The sequence below is a fragment of the Oncorhynchus kisutch genome, linkage group LG23, assembly GCF_002021735.2.
Source record: "Oncorhynchus kisutch isolate 150728-3 linkage group LG23, Okis_V2, whole genome shotgun sequence".
NCBI classification, from domain to species: Eukaryota; Metazoa; Chordata; class Actinopteri; order Salmoniformes; family Salmonidae; genus Oncorhynchus; species Oncorhynchus kisutch.
The window spans coordinates 12160383-12174664 of record NC_034196.2 but is presented as its reverse complement, the minus strand read 5'-3'; the positions used below and the strand labels follow the sequence as shown (position 1 = coordinate 12174664).

General features: G+C 45.7%; 1 protein-coding gene across 1 annotated transcript in view; it reads left to right on the top strand.

Annotated features, from left to right (window-relative positions):
- opn4xa (opsin 4xa) overlaps positions 1-10599 on the top strand; it is a 36304-nt gene extending 25705 nt beyond the window's left edge. Inside the window, exons 6-9 of the mRNA XM_031802237.1 lie at positions 1874-1981; positions 3732-3906; positions 9695-9841; positions 10213-10599. Of these exons, the coding sequence (XP_031658097.1) occupies positions 1874-1981; positions 3732-3906; positions 9695-9841; positions 10213-10599 (817 nt within the window). The remainder of the gene's footprint in view (positions 1-1873; positions 1982-3731; positions 3907-9694; positions 9842-10212) is intronic.
- Positions 10600-14282: the final 3683 nt, after the last annotated feature.

Sequence of the window (14282 nt, the reverse complement as noted above, 5' to 3'; positions counted from 1 at the left end):
CCCTGAGGCTACGGCAGAGTCATCAACTGTGCAAAAGGACAATATAGGAATCAGGTGGAATCATATTACACAGGCTCCGACACCCGCCGAGCGTGGCAGGGACTAGAGTCCATTATGGATTACAAAGGAAGACCCAGCCATGATCTGCCCAACGATGCCGCTCTACCAGACAAACTTATGCACCCTTTGACAATAACATGTGTCGGGTGTGAGAGCCACCACCAACCCAGAAGATAGGGTGATCTTGCTCTCTGAGGCCGACGTGAGTAAAGTCTTTATTCAGGTCTATACCCGCAAGGCCGCGGGCCCTATGGTATTCCAGGGTTTGTTGTCAGAGCATGTGCAGAACAGGTGGCAAGTATATTCACAGTAATTTTCAACCTCTCCTTGTCCCAGTCTGTAATCCCCATGACCACCATCATTCCTGTTCCCAAGAACTCTAAGGCTTCATGCCACAATGACTACCGCCCTGTAGCACTCCCATTTGTAATCATGAAGTACTTTGAGAGGCTGGTTATGCACACATCAACTCCCTCATCCAAGACACCCTAGACCCACTTAATTTGCATATCGCCCCAACAGATCCAGAGACGACACAATCTCAATTGCACTCCACACTTACCCTCACCCACCTAGATAAGAGGAATACGTATATATGTGAGAATGCTATCCATTGACTACAGCTCAGCGTTCAACACCATTGTCCTCTCGAAACTCGTCAGCAAGTTTAGGTCCCTGGGACTGAAAGTTCTGGCAACACAACTGTGGTAGGCCTGATCATCAGCGACGATGAGACAGCCTAAAGGGACGTCGCTGACCTGGAAGTGTGGGCCCGGGAACCACAACCTCTCCTCAACGTCAGTAAGACCAAGGAGCCGATCGTGGACTGCAGGAAACGAGGGGGCGAGCAAGCCCCCATCCACATCGATCGTTAGACTCCAACCAACCAAGCCATAGACTGTTCGCTCTGCTTCCTCATGGCACGCAAGCAGTACCGGTGCATCAAGTCTGACACCAACAGGCTTCTGAACAGCTTCTGTCCTCATGCGATAAGACTGCTAAATAGCTAATGAATGTGTAAATTAAAACTTGAAACTTAATCCTACATCAGCACTTCTCCTCTGAGATGCTTTATGAAGCCCAGATCTAGTTGTGGAGATGCTTGAGCAATGGTTAGAAGGCATGTGATCTGGACATTATGAAGGATCAGGGGTCTTGAAAATGTTTTTCTGACTGTTGATTTGAGGATTGGACTGTAGTTACTGCAGATCTTTGGTTAATGCAGAAAAATATGGGATACATTCATTCCGAATCCCACAAATTATTTTAAAGTGAGGCTTGGATTGGTTCGGAATGGCAGGCACCTATGGGTTGACGAGGTGAGAGTCTGTTTTGAGAGTTTTTAAACGCTGTCAGGGTCAGAGACAGTTTAAATAGATGTTTTTTTGAGTTTTGTGTGGGGAACGTACTGTACGTACTGCAGTGAGAGTAGAGGTGAAGAGAGTGGATGTGAAGTGATGGAGTGCAGTCTGTCGGAGAGGAGGGATAATCAAGCATATGATTCCTCCTGCTCACTCCACAACACCTTTGGGTCACTGCCGAGCCATACGAACAGGCTGCACAGGAGCCAACTAGGCAGGCAGTGCAAACAGACACCCACTGACTGACCAAGGCACAGACAGGCGTGGACTGACGCATGACTGACCATCCACTGACATACTGAACAAACACAGAGTTCAGACTCCAGTCTTCTATTTAGAGGGTGGAAGCAGAGCAGAACAAGTTACTGCCAAATGTCCGTAAGACCTGAGGAGGTTCGATTACTTTATCTGTGAGGCTTGTAGTGTCCTATAAATGTTACCTCTCCTTTCAGCTATGGAAGTGCCCTCAGTCCCTACTCCAAGGCCGTCCCTGCTGTCATAGCCAAAGCCTCAGCCATCTATAACCCCTTCATCTATGCCATCATCCACTCCAAATACCGGTGAGTATAGTCGTCTTAATGTGTCTAGGTTAGAACTCAAAACACCATTTTATCTACTTTCCTAACCGTTCATAACCTACGGTTGTTTTGGCAAGTTGCCCTAGGGATCCTTTGGTGTGATTGGCCGTCCAGATTGGGCTCCTACAGGGCATTATGAAGGTACTCAGACCCCTACGACTTTTTCCACATTTTGTTACGTTACAGCCTTATTCTAAACTGGATTAAATAGTCCCGTCCCCCCCATTAACCTACACACAATACCCCATAATGACAAAGCAAAAACAGGTTTACAAATAAACTGAAACATCACATTTACATAAGTATTCAGACCCTTTAATCAGTACTTTGTTGAAACACCTTTGGCAACGATTACAGCCTCTATTCTTCTTGGGTATGCTGCTACAAGCTCGGCACACCTGTATTTGGGGAGATTATCCCATTCTTCTCTGCAGATCCTCACAAGCTATTTTCAGGTCTCTCCAGAGATGTTCGAACATGTTCAAGTCCGGGCTCTGAAATGGCCACTCAGAGGACATTCAGAGACTTGTCCCGAAGCTACTCATGCATTGTTCTGCTGTAAGGTGAACCTTCACCCCAGTCTGAGGTCCTGACCGCTCTGGAGCAGGTTTTCATCAAGAATCTCTGTACTTGGCTCTGTTCATGTTTCCCTCGATCCTGACTAGTCTCCCAGTCCCTGCCACTGAAAAACACCCCCACAGCATGATGCTGCCTCCAGCATGCTTCACCAAAGGGATGGCTCAATTTTGGTTTCATCAGACGAGAGAATCTTATTTCTCATGGTCTGAGAGTACTATAGGTGTCTTTTGGCAAACTTCAGGCAGGCTGTCTACTGAGGAGTGGCTTCCATCTGGCCACTCTACCATAAAAACCTGATTGATGGAGTGCTGCAGAGATGGTTGTCCTTTTGGAAGGTTCTCTCATCTCCACAGAGTAGCTCTGTTAGAGTGACCATCGGGTTCTTGGTCATGTCCCTGACCAAAGCCCTTCTCCCCTGATTGCTCAGTTTGGCCAGGCGGCCAGCTCTAGGAAGAGTCTTTGCGGTTCCAAACTTCTTCCATTTAAGAATGATGGAGGCCACTGGGTTCTTTGGGACCTTCAATACTGCATAAATGTTTTGGTACCCTTCCCCAGATCTGTGCCTCGACACAATCCTGTCTCGGAGCTGTAAGGACAATTCCTTCGACCTCGTGGCTTGGTTTTTGCTCTGACATGCACTGTCAGCTGTGGGACCTTATATAGACAGGTGTGTGCCTTTCCAAATCATGTCCAATCAATTGAATTTACCACAGGTGGACTCCAATCAAGTCATAGAGACATCACAAAGAAACAGGATGCACCTGAGCTCAATTTCGAGTCTTCTAGCAAAGGGTCTGAATACTTACAAAAATAAGGTATTTCTGTTTTCGTTTTGTTTTTCATTTGAAACAATTTCTAAAAACCTGTTGTCGCTTTGTCATTATGTGGTATTGTGTGTAGATTAATGAGGAAAAATATTTATGTAATCCATTTTGGAATAAGGCTGTGATGTAACAAAATGTGGGAAAAGTCAAGGGGTCTGAATACTTTCCGAATGCACTGTATAACAACTGACTTGTTACATCTGACTTTGGTGATGACAATAGGGAGATTTGGTGTACTATATGCTTGATGTTGTATCCCTGCTTCCTCTTGCCTCTCTCCTCCTTTTACCCTCTCCTTTCCTTTCTTTCATGTTGACTCTCCCATACAGAGACACTCTGGCAGAGAAGGTTCCCTGTCTGCACTGCCTGGCCCAGACCCCTAGGAAGGACTTTATCTCTGTGTCCAACAGTGAGTCCTCCTTCAGGGACTCCATGCTCAGCAGACAGTCCTCCACCTCCAGGACAAAGTTCCATAGAGTGTCCTCTATGTCCACCGGAGACACAGTGAGTTAGTGTGCTTCTGTGGGGTTGGAGGGTAGGGTTGGGGGGTAGAGGGGTGGTAGGGGTGGGGGAAGAGGGGTAGAGGGTAGGGGTAGAGGAGTGTAGGAGAGGGGTGGAGGGTAGGGGTAGAGGGGTGTAGGAGAGGGGTGGAGGGTAGGGGTAGGGGGTGTAGGAGAGGGGTGGAGGGTAGGGGTGGAGGAGAGGGTGGAGGGTAGGGGTAGAGGGGTGGTGGGTAGGGGTAGAGGGGTGGTGGGTAGGGGTAGAGGGGTTGAGGGTAGGGGTAGAGGGGTTGAGGGTAGAGGTAGAGGGGTGGAGGGTAGAGGTAGAGTGGTTTAGTGTAGAGGAGTGGCGGGTAGAGGTAGAGGAGTGGGTGGTAGGAGTGGAGGGGTTGAGTTTAGAGGTAGAGGAGTGGGTGGTAGGAGTGGAGGGGTTGAGGGTAGAGGTAGATGAATGGGTGGTAGGAGTGGAGGGGTTGAGGGTAGAGGTAGAGGAGTGGGTGGTAGGAATGGAGGGGTTGAGGGTAGAGATAGAGGAGTGGGTGGTAGGAGTGAAGGGGTTGAGGGTAGAGGTAGAGGAGTGGGTGGGTGGTAGGAGTGGAGGGGTAGAGGTAGAGGAGTGGGTGGTAGGAGTGGAGGGGTTGAGGGTAGAGGTAGAGGAGTGGGTGGTAGGAGTGGAGAGGTTTAGGGTAGAGGTAGAGGAGTGGGTGGTAGGAGTGGAGGGGTTGAGGGTAGAGGTAGAGGAGTGGGTGGTAGGAGTGGAGGGGTTGAGGGTAGAGGTAGATGAGTGGGTGGTAGGAGTGGAGGGGTTGAGGGTAGATGTAGAGGAGTGGGTGGTAGGAATGGAGGGGTTGAGGGTAGAGATAGAGGAGTGGGTGGTAGGAGTGAAGGGGTTGAGGGTAGAGGTAGAGGAGTGGGTGGGTGGTAGGAGTGGAGGGGTTGAGGGTAGAGGTAGAGGAGTGGGTGGTAGGAGTGGAGGGGTTGAGGGTAGAGGAGTGGGTGGTAGGAGTGGAGGGGTTGAGGGTAGAGGTAGAGGAGTGGGTGGTAGGAGTGGAGGGGTTGAGGGTAGAGGTAGAGGAGTGAGTGGTAGGAGTGGAGAGGTTGAGTTTAGAGGTAGAGGAGTGGGTGGTAGGAGTGGAGGGGTTGAGGGTAGAGGTAGAGGAGTGGGTGGTAGGAGTGGAGGGGTTGAGGGTAGAGGTAGAGGAGTGGGTGGTAGGAGTGGAGGGGTTGAGGGTAGAGGTAGAGGAGTGGGTGGTAGGAGTGGAGGGGTTGAGGGTAGAGGTAGAGGAGTGGGTGGTAGGAGTGGAGGGGTTGAGGGTAGAGGTAGAGTGGTTTAGGGTAGAGTGGAGGGGTTGAGGGTAGAGGTAGAGGAGTGGGTGGTAGGAGTGGAGGGGTTGAGGGTAGAGGTAGAGGAGTGGGTGGTAGGAGTGGAGGGGTTGAGGGTAGAGGTAGAGTGGTTTAGGGTAGAGTGGAGGGGTTGAGGGTAGAGGTAGAGGAGTGGGTGGTAGGAGTGGAGGGGTTGAGGGTAGAGGTAGAGGAGTGGGTGGTAGGAGTGGAGGGGTTGAGGGTAGAGGTAGAGGAGTGGGTGGTAGGAGTGGAGGGGTTGAGGGTAGAGGTAGAGGAGTGGGTGGTAGGAGTGGAGGGGTTGAGGGTAGAGGTAGAGGAGTGGGTGGTAGGAGTGGAGGGGTTGAGGGTAGAGGTAGAGGAGTGGGTGGTAGGAGTGGAGGGGTTGAGGGTAGAGGTATAGTGGTTTAGGATAGAGTGGAGGGGTTGAGGGTAGAGGTAGAGGAGTAGGTGGTAGGAGTGGAGGGGTTGAGGGTAGAGGTAGAGGAGTGGGTGGTAGGAGTGGAGGGGTTGAGGGTAGAGGTAGAGTGGTTTAGGGTAGAGTGGAGGGGTTGAGGGTAGAGGTAGAGGAGTGGGTGGTAGGAGTGGAGGGGTTGAGGGTAGAGGTAGAGGAGTGGGTGGTAGGAGTGGAGGGGTTGAGGGTAGAGGTAGAGGAGTGGGTGGTAGGAGTGGAGGGGTTGAGGGTAGAGGTAGAGTGGTTTAGGGTAGAGTGGAGGGGTTGAGGGTAGAGGTAGAGGAGTGGGTGGTAGGAGTGGAGGGTTTGAGGGTAGAGGTAGAGGAGTGGGTGGTAGGAGTGGAGGGGTTGAGGGTAGAGGTAGAGTGGTTTAGGATAGAGTTAGAGGAGTGTAGGGTAGAGGTAGAGGTAGAGGTAGAGGGGTGGAGCGTAGAGGTGGAGGGTTTGGAGAGTAGGGGTAGAGGGGTGGATAGATGCTGCACAAGAATAGATGTCTCATGTTGCCAGGCATACACAAAGGCTGGAGTCAAGTCTACAAAAACAGAAACATTCAAATGCAACAATGTACTGCATTCTGTACTACAATCTGTTATTTTGTAAGTATGTTTCTGAGAAAATGTATTAAAATGTTGATCACAAAAAAGAAAAACATTGTAAAGCACAGTGCTCTAGAGCTGTGGTTCCCAAAGGCTTTATAGTCCTGTACCCCTTCAAACATTCAACCTCCAGCTGCGTACCCCCTCTAGCACCAGGGTCAGATCACTCTCAAATGTTATTTTTTGGCATCATTGTAAGCCTGCCACAAACACACTATACGATACATTATTAAACATAAAAATGCGTGTGAGTTTTTGTCACAACCCTGCTCATGGGAAGTGACAAAGAGCTCTTATAGGACCAGGGCACAAATAATAATCAATAATTTAGCTCTTTATTTAGCCATCTTACATATAAAACTTTATTTGTTCATTGAAACTAGTGAATAACTCACTACAAGTTAATGAGAAGGATGTGCTTGAAAGTATACACATAACTCTGCAATGTTGGGTTGTATTGGAGAGAGTCTCAGTCTTAAATCATTTTCCACACACAGTTTGTGCCTGTATTTAGTTATCATGCTAATGAGGGTCGAGAATCCACTCTCACATAGGTACGTGGTTGCAAAGGGCATCAGTGTCTTAACAGCGCGATTTGCCAAGGCAGGATACTCTGAGCGCAGCCCTATCCAGAAATCTGGCAGTGGCTTCTGATTAAATTACATTTTCACAGAACCGCTTTTTGCAATTTTGTTGAGGCTCTCTTGTTCAGATATCGGTAAGTGGACTGGTGGCGGGGCATGAAACCGATAACGAATCCAGTTGTTTGTGTCGTCGCTTTCTGGAAATGACCTGCGTAATTGCGCACCCAGCTCACTCGAGTGCTTCACTGCAGTGTATATCACATTTGATGGAAAGACCTGTGTGTTGTCCTTGTTAATGCAGACAGAAAAGAGCTCCAACTTCTTAGTCATAGCCTCAATTTTGTCCCTTACGTTGAATATAGTTGCAGAGAGTCCCTGTAAATCCTCGATTCAGATCATTCAGGTGAGAGAAAACATCACCCAGACAGGCCAGTCGTGTGAGAAACTCGTCATCATGCAAACAGTCGGACAAGTGGAAATGATGGTCATTAAAGAAAACTTTAAGCTCGTCTCTCAATTCAAAAAAATGTGTCAATACTTTGATGTCACAAAGCTGTCCAGTACTTAAAAAATATTTCCAATGGTTTGCAGAAGAGGATGTCTTCCATAATTGACCCCCCATAAACGTAAAGGGACATACACCAGGAGCTGTGCCAGGCCCGCCACGTCTGTTGACTCATCCTGTAGCGCATAGAATTCACTGGCTTGTATGCGAAGCAGTAATTGTTTCAAAACATCTCCTGCCATGTCACTGATGCGTCGTGAAACAGTGTTTGTTTGATGAAGATATTGTCTGTATGTGTTTTTGGGCCTTTTCCCCCAGCATTGTCCCAGCCATATCCATGGCAGCAGGAAGAATTAAGTCCTCCACAGTAGAATGGTGCTTGCCTGTCTTAGCCATTTGTTAGCTCACCATATAAGAGCTTCTAGCCCCTTCATATTAATGGTATCTGTTTGTTTTATACATGTCTTACTACTCAAAAGTCCTCTTTTTTTTCGCTCAAAAAACTCCTGTGGCTAATTTTTCAAATTGTCATGTTTCGTTTCTAAATGTCTGCGGTAGAGTGAAGGTTTCCCGCGAGAGAGTAACGGTTAATGTGATTGGATGTTAATTATTTGACTAGGCTACCTGTATTTTACATTGTGTTGTTGTTTCGCTGAACACACATAATGCCTTTTTTTTTTTCTTTTTACAAAGTTACTTTAAAAATAAATAGTTAAGCACTTGAGTTTCATATGGTAATCGTAAATAAAAACGATTTCTACTTCCTGCATTCAGAAAGAGTTTAAATATGGCGATATCCAGCTGTTGTCATTTTCAATTTGAATTAATTAATGGTTTAATTATATTTTTGGCAGTGAAACGAGGCTACTCAGGCGATTTAAAAATACTCACCCAAATGTATAGCCCCGTTGGAAAATATAAATGTACTGTTTGAAAATATGAAAAAAAGGAAAAAAATCTTTCACATTTTTATTTGGCCTACCCCCGGCAGCATTGCGCGTACCCCTGGGGGTACACGTACCCCAGTTTGGGAATACCTGCTCTAGAGAGAACTGGACTAAACCATCACGTGTGAGATCTTTTCACTACGTTACTATGTAAACAATATCACAAGACAAATACCATATAATGGAGCAGTATTAAGATGTATTCTCCTAATTAAAGCTGCGAAAGGTGAAATAGCGCCATTGGCTGCCCCAGGCACATATGTTACTGTTTATGTTTTGAGATGAACATCCAGCTTCATGGTAAAAAAAAAGGTTGTACAGTCTGCTGTTCTATCTTGCGTGTAATGATGTCTGAGGAGAAAAACAGTGCTTTAGTCTGAAGGTAACGTCTTTGTTGTTGTAATATAGCAAACAGACGTGGCAGTTTCACCGCTATGGATTCCAGCATTATGACGTGTCTTATGCGTCATTGGCGTAACACACAATAACTTTACTTTGTGTTTACATGCTGAATTAGAGCTCAGCTGCTGAGTGAGGACAAAGACCAAAATGCCTTCTAGTTGCCAAGACAACTCCCTGACACACCCCAGGGCTCTTGACTAACTGGCTAACACACACATACATCCAGCAGCACACCAGGAGCTCTGGGTATGATGCTCTGATGCGGTTTGTGTTTGATGTTGTGGACCCATTGGGAGAGGTCTGTAGGGGAGATGGGTGTCCTTCTGAGCCCCTTCAGAGCTGTGTGTCCAGTGGTCCACTGGTCTGGGGAGGGTGCCTTGGGCAGATTCAGCACTACTGTACCTGCCGGTTCCACTTTAGACCGTCTGGAAGTGCTAAGTCTGCACAATCACAGCTGAACAGCAGGAGGTCTATATCCTGGACACCCTACATATGGACCTACTGGACCTCATACAGTTCTGTCCAAACACAAAGGACCTCCCCCCTCCAAAAAAACCTGGTTGACTTGGACCTGGATGACTTGTACCTGGCTGACTTGGACCTGGATGACTTGGTTGACTTGGACCTGGATGACTTGGACCTGGATGACTTGGACCTGGATGACTTGGACCTGGCTGACTTGGATGACTTGGACCTGGCTGACTTGGATGACTTGGACCTGGCTGACTTGAACCTGGCTGACTTGGACCTGGCTGACTTGGATGACTTGGACCTGGATGACTTGGACCTGGATGACTTGGACCTGGCTGACTTGGACCTGGCTGACTTGGACCTGGATGACTTGGACCTGGCTGACTTGGACCTGGCTGACTTGGACCTGGCTGACTTGGATCTGGCTGACTTGGACCTGGATGACTTGGACCTGGCTGACTGGACCCGTATTGTGTGTAACCTCCACAGCAGATGAGGAGTGATGTCGAGCTGGACCCCATGGACCAGCAGGGCCAGTCTCTGAGAATCAGCCACTCCTCTGGAGCTCTGAGGGTGAAGGAGTGCAGACAGTCATCCCAGCAGCGGGCCAAGATAAGGAACAGCAACAGTCAGGAAAAGGTAAGGTTGGAGTTCCAGCTAGGAGTTGGTGGCTGGGTAGAACTTTGCACGGTTTCTGTGGCGAACTGTCACTCAAACACATGTTTGGGAGGAGCTGTAATGCTTTTTCTGAACATGAAACGAATCTGTCAGGCTGACAGTGTAATACAACATTTAAATAACAGCTGGTACCTGGTATACCCAGGTTCACAGGTGCTTTAACATTATGTATTTATTTATACATTATTTACGCAATTTGCAATCATTTGCAATGGAACAGAGGCATAGACAGGAGTTTTTCAAAATGTTATATAGTTGAGAAGTCACCACTTGAAAATTATGAGGATGGTAAAAATGTAATTCACGACCCATTTATTTTGGTGCTCTCATAGTGTGAGAGGGGCTCACTGAGCAGCTGTGACCACGACCTGGTGTCTGAATCTGTCAACATGGCCACCGTGCCCCTCCTTATGACCAGAGAGGAGGCTGGAGAGGGGTGGCAGGAGCAGGACAAGGAGAAGACCCAGGACAGAGTCCCCCAGTCAGCCCTTGAGGTGGAGCCAGCCTCACCCCCTAGGATCCCCAGGACCCTGATCCACAACAAACACAGACACTCTAATGTTTCCCAGATCATCATCATCCCCTCGTCAGAGACGACGGGGGACTATAAGGGGGAGGAGCATGGAGCACAGTCCCGTGAGAAGAACTTGCTACTGGGCCTGCAGAGTTTAAACTGCTCCACTGAACTGCTGGAGTCGGTAGAGAAATTCCTCTCCTGAAACACCCCTGTTGAGTCTGTCTGAAGGTTTTGTGGTGTATGCATGATGTGTGGATGTGTTACTGTCACATTACTGTACAATACATACAAGCAAGTGAGGAGAGCAAGTGAGGATTGTTATGGTCCAAGGAGGTTACAGATACACTGTAACTGAAAACTAAATAATATGCACATTTGGGTATTATCAACAGTAAAATAACCTGAAACATTTTTCTGCAGCATACTGTAAATTGTGGTGCATTGTGGGAAAATGTTGTGGCAGGGAAAGAGTTGCTGTATTTCGAATGGTACTGTAATTCCACCCCACAGAATACAGTACCGTACAGTATCTTTGGAGCGTTCCATCTGAACAAAAAACCTTTTGACCACTAGTGGGTGCACAGCACTGCTGTTTCTGTCTCATTAACATATTTTGAGGTGTGCCTTGTAAAAAATATATTTTTGTTGCACCCGTGAGTGAGAATGCTGCACCAATTTAACTCATATGTGGTTATAGTGTCCCTACAATTTCTACAGGGGCCAGATTATAGCTGCAATTTGTAACTTTTTGGGCAACCTGACCAAATTCACAGAGAAATGTAATTTATAGATTTGTCATTCTCATTGAAAGCATGTCTAAGAAGTGGTAGATCTGTTATATGTGTGTAATTTCTATGCTTCCTGTTCATAAGTTGTGTTTTTTAATCTTTTACTTTCGGTTTTGTATACCAGCTTTAAACAGCTGAAAATACAATCGTTTTGGTTATGGAAAATATATTTCACAGCAGTTTAGATGGTACAATGATTCTATATACACTATACTTGTTTACCTAATTTCAGTTTATATGACAAAACAAACTATTAGAATTTTTGCAACCAGGAAATGGCAGTGCGATTTCTGCATAGTGCGTATTTAAACCTTAAATGATTGAGCATTTTGCCATGTCCTTTTGGTCTGTCTTGCCCTGTAGTCGCTGCCAGTTTGGAAGCCTTTGTTAAGGCCTCCAGATGTGCAAGAAATGTAAAACACCAAATATTTATCATTATAAACTGGGTGGTTCGATCCCTGAATGCTGATTGGCTGACAGCCGTGGTATATCAGACCATATACCACGGTTATGACAAAACATGTATTTTTACTGCTCTAATTACGTTGGTAACCAGTTTATAATAGCAATAAGGGGGTGAAGTGACTATGCATAGATAATAAACAGCGAGTAGCAGCAGTGTACAAAACAAATGGGGGGGGGTCAATGTAAATAGTCCGGGTCGCCATTTGATCAATAGTTCAGCAGTCTTATGGCTTGGGGGTAGAAGCTGTTAAGGAGCCTTTTGGTCCTAGACTTGGAGCTCCGGTACCGCTTGCCGTGCGGTGGCAGAAAAAACAGTCTTTGACTTGGGTGACTGAAGTCTCTGATAATATTATGGGCTTTCCTCTGACACCGCCTATTATATAGGTCCTGAATGGCAGGAAGCTTGGCCCCAGTGATGTACTGGGCCATTCGCACTACCCTCTGTAGCGACTTACGGTCAGATGCCGAGCCATTGCCATACCAGGTTGGTGTTGCAACCGGTCAGGATGCTCTCGATGGTGCAGCTGTATAACTTTTTGATGATCTGGGGACCCATGCCAAATCTTTTCAGTCTCCTGAGGGGGAAAAGGTTTTGTTGTGCCCTCTTCATGACTGTCTTGGTGTGTTTGGACAATGATAGTTTGTTGGTGATGTGGACACCAAGGAACTTGAATCTCCATTACAGCCCCATTGATGTTAATGGGGGCCTGTTCGGCCCGCCTTTTCCTGTAGTCCACGATCCTTTGCCTTAGCCGAGGTATATTGGCATTATACCACACCTCTTCTTCCTCTTATTGCTTAAATATACCGTAATGTGTAAACACTTTACCTAGCAACCAACCTGCTTGCACCAATCCCTTGTAATTACAGTAAAACACTGTGAAATACAAACCCCTCCCCTCGATGAATTTCATTCACCCATTCATTAATTCGTTCCGATTACGGTAGCACATGCTTTTTAAACAGTATAATACAGTCAATTTACAGTATAGTACTGTGTGTCATTGAGCAGTACTTGCTTTGTTACCATATTTATATTAAAGTAAGTGTACTGTAATATGAAATACAGAATTATACTGTCTGTAAGCTACTGTCCAATTTAAAGGAACAACTTTACAATGTCTGTTAAATACAATCAGCTGTAATCACTACTGTTCTCGCAGTCGCAACTGTGTGTAGCCAGCAGTGGTGGGAAAAGTACACAATTGTTATACTTGAGTAAAAGTAAAGACACTTTAATAGAAAATGACTCAAGTTCAAGTGAAAATCACCCAGTAAAATACTACTTGAGTAAAAGTAAAAGTATTTGGTTTTAAATATACTTAAGTATCAAAAGTAAATGTAATTGCTAAAATATACTTAAGTATCAAAAGTACAAGTATAGATCATTTCAAATTTCTTATATAAAGCAAACCAGATAGCACCATTTTCTTGTTTAATGTATGTATAGCCAGGGGCACACTTAAACACTCTGACATCATTTACAAAGGAAGCAGATCAGAGGCAGTAGAGATGACCAAGGATGTTCTCTTGTTAAGTGTGTGAATTGCACCATTTTAAGCATTCAAGTCAGGGAAAATGAATGGAGTAGAAAGTACATGATTTTCTTTAGGAATGTAGTGAAGTAGAAGTAGAAGTTGTCAAAAATATGAATAGTAAATGAAAGTCCAGATACCACAGAAAACGACTCAAGTAGTACTTTAAAGTATTTTTTACTTATGTACTTTACACCACTGGTAGCTAGCCAATCAGCTGGTCTTTGTGTGTAGCCAATCAGCTACTAACTTTTTCACAACTTTCAGAGGATGTGCGATTTACTGTATGATCTTGACACACTTCTATCCAAGTATATGTGTTTGTCTTATGTATGATCTTATGTCTTATGACAAAGAAATAATTGTGTCTCCTACAGCAGGCCACGGAGTAGGTTGTGCTTTACCTGCTATAGCCTACGTAGTAGCTACCATCACCACACCAGGACATACAGACAGACACTGTAAAGACCGGGATGGACTTGCTTTTTGGTGCCCAACCCAAAGGTTCATTCTAAATGTGCACATTCTAAAACCAACCAGCACATCAGTAGAGGACCAACTGATTCACCAGAAATCAATAAGCCAAAAGACAAACTTGATTCAAACCAAATGATGCTGCCCAATCCAAATAATCTAGACTCAAGCACTGTTACTTTACATACGCTACACTTTACTTAGGGTGTATAACATTTAGTAATTTCCTGTGATTTAACCTTTGGGAAAAAAACAATAATTATTGAAATGTTTCGGTTGTATTTGTGCGTGATTAGACTGTTTTTAATGGACACTTCCTTTCCCCCCCCCGACAGTTTACAACTGGGTTTGTAAGCCCCCGTGGACTGTAGAGAATGTCTTTATCATCTGTCACAAGTACTGTATGTTGTGTTGTATGTGCACATAATCTTGTATTTCCTGTAGGTACGAGAGTCCTATTACATGACGGGTTTATAAACTCCGGCAAAAAAAGAAACGTCCTCTCACCGTCAACTGTGTTTATTTTCAGCAAACTTCACATGTGTAAATATTTGTATGAACATAACAAGATTCAACAACTGAGACATAAACTGAACAAGTTCCACAGACATGTGACTAACAGA